This window comes from Sturnira hondurensis, unplaced genomic scaffold (genome assembly GCF_014824575.4).
Source record: "Sturnira hondurensis isolate 20B ecotype Veracruz unplaced genomic scaffold, ASM1482457v3 Scaffold0012488, whole genome shotgun sequence".
NCBI classification, from domain to species: Eukaryota; Metazoa; Chordata; class Mammalia; order Chiroptera; family Phyllostomidae; genus Sturnira; species Sturnira hondurensis.
The window spans coordinates 3,525,104-3,533,552 of record NW_028085119.1 but is presented as its reverse complement, the minus strand read 5'-3'; the positions used below and the strand labels follow the sequence as shown (position 1 = coordinate 3,533,552).

At 37.4% G+C, this 8,449-nt stretch overlaps 1 protein-coding gene across 3 annotated transcripts in view; it reads right to left on the bottom strand.

Annotated features, from left to right (window-relative positions):
- Positions 1-2,056: 2,056 nt before the first annotated feature.
- The window catches only part of STAM (signal transducing adaptor molecule), a 58,514-nt gene continuing 52,121 nt past the window's right edge, over positions 2,057-8,449 (bottom strand). For all 3 annotated transcript variants that reach the window (XM_037060782.1, XM_037060783.1, XM_037060784.1), the window contains one exon: positions 2,057-2,874. In XM_037060782.1, coding sequence (XP_036916677.1) covers positions 2,649-2,874 — 226 coding nt within the window. In that variant the 3' untranslated portion in view covers positions 2,057-2,648. The remainder of the gene's footprint in view (positions 2,875-8,449) is intronic.

Below are 8,449 nucleotides of genomic sequence, written 5' to 3'. Positions count from 1 at the left end.
AAATATTTGCAAGCTGAATTATACATGTCATATATGAAAACTGTATTGAAAAAGAATACTAGCAGTCTATTAAGCATTTTAAGTACAAAAATGAAGAGGTATAGAAACAAAGCCCCAGAAATTTTTCATATAAAGAGACCCCTCGCTGAGGTGAGATCGGCAACAGTGAAGAGGGCCGCAGTGTAGAAAACACTGTCATGTTACAGCATGAAACACACTACACGCCGCTTCCAGTAGTTTTAGGGCACAATTGCATTGTCACATCCTTGGCCATGGGGTTTGTGGGCTATTTATGCTAGGTAGTAATGAAACTTAATATTTTTATTTAGATGTCACTGGTTTATGGCTACACACTTAAAACTTTATACACAAAATAAATTAAGAAGTAAAATCTGCTTCACAGAAATTCACATTATAGTTAGTTCATTTCATAAACCATTCTTTAAAAAAAAAGATTGTTATATTTTAGAGATTTTCTTTTTTTTAAGTACAACACATGCAACACTGGGCTCAGACAAAAGCACTGAGCTCCTAACTGGCCCTTCCCTATTTCTGTCCTCGCCATGTCATCTACAGATAGAACATCCAGTGGTTTCTTTTCACTGGAATTTTCCCACCTGGCATTTTTACAGCTAACAAAGGAAAAGCACAAACTCATATAGTATCATTAAGTATTCATCATTAAAACCTTTATAAGCATACTAATATAGTAAGTTCAAAAATGTGTGTGCGTGTGTATATAGTAATAAGGGTAGTCTTTTTTCAATTTTACTGTTTTTTGACTTTTGTGTAGTACAAAGTAAGAGAATATGTAATTGAAATATATTCACATAAAGGAAGCATGAAGGATATTAAGATAACATGGGGAAATGATATACTCACCAATGGTAAACAGAAATTTATGAAAAAGACAAAGATAAAAATACACTATAATGGGAAAAAAAGTGTATCAGTGAAACCGGATTATTCAAATTGGAATAAAAATTACGATCTGTTTAACAATGCTTATCAAAAGAACTACACATTAAAATTTTTAATGTAAATTTTGAATTCAAATTTAAAAATTTCTATTTGAGGGTAGCCTACTCTAAAGTTGGAGAACACAACACCAGGGTAAAAACACTTATGTTGAAGATGGTGCTTTCAATCTGAAAGTACAATTCAGTCACCATTAAGACTTCTTGTAAAGATAGAACCATTTGTCAAAAGGGAAGGGAAAACGTTATCTGACTGTAACAGTCTTAAAAAATGAAAATTAAATTTTCATGTATGGTGTGAAATCTGTTAAATCAATTCATTTAATATGATGCTCAACTTTTCAGTTGATAGTATAGCACAATCGGGAAAATAATAAATATTTAATAAGATTAAAATGCCAGTGGAAAACATTTCATGTGTATTTAAAAAAAAAGGCATTCATTGAAAAATACTCCTGAATAGGAAGCCAACTTAATTCCATCAGAACTTTAAAACGCGAGCGCGAGAGAGAACAGCCCTATCCAGTTTGAAAGATAAGAATAAACGTACAAACTGTTAAGCAAAGCCAGGAACATTGATTACTTTGAAATATTTGCTTACATTGATTTTAATGAAGAATTAAAGGGTACAATGTGTTAAAGACATATTTTAAAGACTAATAGTGGAATAAGACAAATGAATCATTTTTTATATCCTAAGTAATTACAAGAGACTTTGAAAATGTAGTGTTATTCATGGTTTCTTTCCAGTTTAAAAATTTCTGTCCATTGCCTCTATCTTTGGTGCCACTGCCACCAATAGACACAGTATACAGTTTATAAATCTAATTACTATCTCCAACAAGGAAAAAAGTAAATCAACACTATTTCTTTAAAAATAAGTCATAAAGAATGTGATCCCACTTATTAATTTTGTCTCATGGTCCCACAATACACTGAAATATCATGCCAAAATGTATAAGTTTAAAAAGGAACATCATTTGCTATAACTGCACCAAAAATTTAGCTACTGTATGCTGGTGTGATGACAGCTAGTAGTATGCAGAGGCTACAGAAAGACATAATGTACCTACATTTACCTCACATCAGTCAAAGGAAAGTTCGGTTTAATGTAAAAACGAAAACATTTGACAACATAATACCTTCACGTAAATATGCTACAGCTTTGTTCTCTTGCAGTTTAAAAGGATAGTGTAATTATCTTAAATTTACACAAAACATTACGAAACATGGTAGTTGTTCATGATTAAAATAAAATAGCAATGTAAATTAATTTAAGTGTTAAATATATTCACATGATCACCATTGTGGTTCAAAATGGCCACTAATGAATTTACATAGCAATATATGTACATAACATTTGCCACAACCATTGTTGTAAGTTTGACTTTTTGCAGACCAGGTAATTTTATGAGACAAATAATGTTTTATCAATTCTTTCATATTATGAAAGGAATTAAATGTTGTAAGTAGTTTTCATTCCTCTGGGGAGTGGGAGGGGAAAACCTCTAAAAAGTCAGTGCAAATTGAAGAGAGTTCTAATGTCTTGAATATTTGAACTTGTTGACCAAGACAGATTCCTATAAGCTGAGGATAAACAAACCTTAAGATATCAAGGAATCGTGTAACATTGTCAGCGGCATTTAGCAGATCAAAGAGGAATCCCAAATCCTATAGCAGAGCCTTCTGAGAATATGGCTGCTGTGGCTGAGGTGGCTGTTGACTGCCTCCTGGCTGAGGCAGCGCTGAGGATGTTAAGTTATAGTTCGGCACATGGGACATACTGGTTCCCGCATTCTGGTATATAGTGACATCGGCGGTAGCAGCAGCAGGAGGAGGGCTGTACACTGAAGCCTGGCTGGGATATGTGTTTCCTTGAACAGAGCTGACCATTGTGCTGCGGAAGGGAAAAAACAGGTCAATACTGACTAAAATACCCACTTAATGATAAACAGGAGAAGCTATTCACTAAACATCATTCAATCCATTCAATTAATGAATATTTAGTAAATACCTATAATACATCAAACACTATTATTTTAGGCACTTGGTATAGTAAAAAATCAGAAGGAAAAAAAGTCCCCACCATCGTGACACATTCTAGCAGGAGAAAAAAAATGAACAAATGTATAATATGTTATATGGTAATAACTGGTTTGAAGAAAAATAAAGCATAGTAGGAGAACCAAGAGCTCCTAAGACAAGAGATTCGGCCTTATACACAGTGTGGTGGGAGAAGGCATTTCAGATGCCTTCTAAGGAAAAATTTAGGCACAGACCTGAAAAAAGTGAGAGAGGGAGTCATGTCAGCTACATAGGAAAACCAGCTGACCAAGCAGAGAGAATGGCAAGCCCAGAAGCCTTCAAGAAAAGAAAATACCAGGCATGTTCAAGGACCAGAAAGGCAGAAAGGAGGTCATGATGAGCAAGGAGGAGAGCATACACTAATGTGGCAGATTAAAGGGGAAAGAAGCCTTAGAATACACAGCACCGTATAGACCACAGCAAGGATTCTGGATCGTATTTGAGTACGATGGAAAGACTGTGGCTGATTTCAGACAGAAAAATGATGTGATTCTCTGAGGTTTTAACAGGTGCACTGTGGGCAAAGGAGAGAAGTAAGGATAGCTGACTGGAGGCTGTTCTGACGGCCCAGGTAAGAGCTGACAGGTGGCTGGGGCCGTGGTGGACTAGATGAAGAAGGGAGGAAAGGCAGTGCCTTCAAATCTGCTAGTGGTCAAGAATGCCTGAGGTTTTAGAACTACATTACTGGTACAAATAACCGATAAGAGTGGTCATTCACTGAAAAAGACTACAGATGGCAGATAAGGATGACAGTCAGTTTGGGGAAGGATAATCGGCACAGTTTTGGACATGTCAAGTGAGATGTCTAGGAAGTGTGCGAGAAAAGATAATGGGTAGATGGTCAGCTATTCAAGTCCGGAGACCAGGGGAGACTTAGGGCTAGAAATATATATTTGGGAATCATCAGCATACACCTGGTGTTCAGAGTCATGGGCCTGAATAAGATCCCCCAGGGAATGACCACAGAGAAAAAAGCAGCCCATATTATAAGCCCTACACCTAGCAGTCAGAAAAATAGAGAAGCATTAGGCAAAGAAGACCAAGAAGCAAATATAAATTGGAAGAAAAACTAAAAAAAAAACTGTCATAGCCAAGTAAAGAATTTCAAAAAGGAAGTGACCACTTGATCTGGCAATATGGAAATCACCAGTCCTTCACAAGAGCAGTTCTGGTGGACTACGGGACACGAAAGTCTGATAACCTTGTTTTTTCTCATTTCCCTGAAAATACAGAAGCAGATTAAAAAACCTTCCATCTAGTCCCACCATGTTTCATCAATCATCTGTTCCTGCATCCATTCCCATGCTGTGTCTCCCCACCCCCAGCCCCGCCCACCCCGGTGTAACTCATCAGCTGTCATGCTCCCATGCAAGGTGCCCTCCAGTGGTGCACCACTCCCACATCACCAAAAAAATTCCTTCAGTCGTCTTTGTTCACTGAATCTGCTTTCCTTCCCATTCCCGGCCTGATATTTACCATGTATAAGACACTAATTTAGCTGTATCAAGAGAAGTACTAACAGCTTTAATGTTGAGATGTTCCCCACATTTCTATTAAAAATGTAAAACTACACAATGGGCAATTTTCAAAATATTGCCTATTTCTAAATTTTTATTCAATTGCTAGATTGTTTATTAATCAACTGCTGGTGAACTCAATGTTCTAGAACTATGCACAAATTAAACAATTCATCACTATAACTGAAGTCCTACATTATACCAACTAACGTAGCCACTTAAGTTATGCTTAAAGGCATTACCATTCCACATGTGCTGCTTCAGGACATAACAAGTATTACAAGTCAGATTTCATGAAATTATCTGCATCAGGAAGGGCCACAACACTGCTGTAATATCAGGTCGGGGCGAAGTGCCAAAGCTCTGGGAGCCAAAATGCCTCGTTTTGTATCTTAGTTAAGTGGAACCTTAGTCTGCCCGCCACGCCTGTTTTCTCATCTATAACATGTGATAACTGTGTACCTACTACTTCACAGATTATTAGAATAAATGAGTTAATGTGTAAAGCTTATAGTACAGTGCTTAGCACTTACTGAATACCACAACATGTTAGCTATTACTGTAATTATTTGCACTTTGTACTATATTCCTTATCTCAACTTATAATTCCACCATTCATTCACCCAGTTGCCCAAGGGCAAAACCCAGCAATTCACCCAATAATTTCTCTCTCATATCTGTTCTGCACTATGTCCCTACCTAGTCACCCACAGGATATTATTTGCTAATCTCCTAAGCAACTCTTTTTCCATCTCTATCATTATATCTTGCAGGCAGACATTCATAATTTCTTGTCTAATATAATCTCCCAGCTTCTAATCTACAAACTATGAATCCCCTTATGTTAATGCCATTTAAAGTCCCCTTTGGGCTTTCCAAGAAAAGACTCAGCTCCTTAACATGATAGCTAGGACCATTCATTATCTTTGTCAATAGCTCCAAGTGTATCTCTCACTTTTCCCACCACAGACTTTAACCCTTTGGTAACATGCTTTTTCATAGTTCCCCATGGAGACTATACCATTTCATATTGCCATATGTTTGCTCATGATAGAAAATCTTCCTTACTTTTTTCCTCTAGGTTTAAGTATAACACAGCTTGAACTTATTCTCTTAGGAACCTGCCCTGAACCCCTAGGCTCCTGAAGTATCCTGCATGTACTACCTTTATTTATAATTTATGTTATAAGTACAGTTTATTTGTATGATTTCTCCTACTAGCCAGTAAGCACATGGAGGTAAGAAAGTCTAAATCAGCGGTCAATTACTACGACCATGGAGCCAAGAATACTCAATAGGAAATGCAGTCTCTTCCATAAGTGGTATTGGGAGAACTGGAGAGCCACATGCAGAAGAACGAAACTGGATCCCTGTCTCACACCACTCACAAAAATAGGAACCTGAAATGAATTAAAGATTTAAATGTAAGGCCTGAAACCATAAAACTCCTAGAAGAAAACACAGGGAAAGGACTCCTTGACATTGACCTCAGCAGCGATTTCCTGGATGTGACAGCAAAAGCACAAGCGACGACAGCAAAAATCAGCAACTGGGGCTGCATCAAACTAAAAACCTCTGAACAGTAAAAGAAACAAGCAACAAAATTAAAATGCAACCTATGGAATAGGAGAAAATACTGGCCAGTCGTGTGTATAATGAGGGATTAATATGCAAATATGTAAAGGAATCACGAGATTCAATAGTAAAGAAACTAACAACCACATTAAAAAGAGGCAGAGGAACTGAATACACAGTTTTCCAAAGACGGCGAATAGCCTACGGGACAAGAAAAAATGCTCAGTATCACTACTCATGAGGGAAATGCACAATGAAACCAAAATGAGACACTAACTCACACCTGTCAGAACAGTTAGCAAAGACACATGGTAACAAGTATTTGTGCGTTGGCAAGAATGTGGAAAAAGGGGAACCCTGTGCAGTGCTGGTGGGAAAGTAAATTAGTGCAGCCTGTTGCATTAATTTACTAATTTTACTGTTGGAAAACAGTGTGGAGGTTCCTGAAAAAATTAAATATTAAACTATCATATGATCTGGCAGTTCTGCTTCTGACTATATATCACAGAGCACTGAAATCAGGATCTTATAGGAGATTTTCATCCCTGTGTTCCCTGTAATATTACTCAAAACAGCCAAAATATGGAAACAGCTGAAGTGTCCATCAACAGATGAATGGGTACAAATGATGTGGTGCATGTGTGCATACATACATCACACACACACACACACACACACACACACCAGAATATTATTCAGCCTTGTGAAAAAAGAAACTTCTGCCACTTGTAACAACTTGGATGAGACTCGAGGGCATTATGCTAAGTAAAATAAGTAAGACTGAGAAAGATTAATGTTGTATGACCTCATGAATATATGTGGAATCTAAAAAAGGCAAACTAAGACAAACAGAGTAGAGTGGTGGTTACCAAGGGCTGGGGAGAGGGAGAAATGGGGAGATATTAGACAATGGGTACAAACTTCCATTTATAAGGCGAAAAAGTTAAGAATCTAATGTATAACATGGTGATTTTACCTAATAATACTGTCATCATGTACTTGAATATTGCTGAGTACATGTCCTCACCATTAAAAAAAGGTAATTATGTGACGGGATGGAGTTGTTAGCTAATGCAATGGTGGTAATCATTTTGCCATATAGAAATGTACTGAATCGAGTCTTACACCTTAGGCCTACATAATGTTGCATGTCAGTTACGTCTCAATAAAACTGGAGTTGGAGGAGAAACTCACACTTGTATGTCAAGTGTCTAGCGTAAGTATATTGCATGCACTAAATGTTCAATAAACATCTGTTCAACAGAGTAACTTGAAATAATAGACATATATGTACACAGCTTTGGTTGCCTGAGTACTGCCCACACGACCGTCAGTGCAGGTGGGCTGAGGAAGCTGCATCCACACTACTTTCCCCAATTAATCAGTAAGATCATCCTAGGGCGATGGGGTCTGGAAAAGTGATAAGCCTAGCACCAAAATTATATGTAAAAAATAAGGAATTACCTCCTATATACAAACAAGGGCCACGAAAAATCTGCCCACCAAAAATAGAAAAAGAAAAGAAATCCCCATTGACTTTGATTTGCAATTACAAAATTTGAATCAAATACAAACTTTGTTTGTATGGAAACAAAGTTGTTTAAATGGAAAATAATATACTAATTAATAAATAATACTGCAAGAATAAACTGTTCCATATACTTACAACTATAAACCTACTTTTGCCCCATCCTATGTAATTAATTGTTCTTACATATTATGTTACACATTTATGTGTCTTTTTAAAAACTGCCTCAAAGCCTTTTGTGAAGCCTTTGTAAACAATTTAAAAGTCTATCCTGCTGGCCTAACACAGCACTCGAAATTCTCACCTTAAACATTTATTTATCAAATACTTACTGAGTTAATTACTACCAGGTGTAAAACCCTGTGCTACGCAGCATAGATATAAAGGTAAAAGAGACTCAATTCTAGCTCTCCCAATACTATAGCTTAGTGCAGATACAGGTAAGTCTAAAGGTGACTGTAAGACAGTACATAGTGTGCTGGGGTCCTGTGACAGTAAGAGCCACAACAAGGCTGGCGTGGTGGGAAGGTGTTCTAGTGAAAACAAAGCTATGAACAAATATATAGGAGATGAGCCAAAGAGAGCCAAAGATTTCAAGGAAATGCTCTCTACCTGCCTGTGCTGAAGTGCACAGGTGCCTGAGAGATGGCATTAACAGCCACAGTGCATCAGGAGAGTCAGAGTAGGGGCCACAGTGCAGGCCCTGCACCAGGGATCTGACGTTCAGACTGCAAAAGCAGACAGAAAAGCCCCAGAAGAGCGACCAG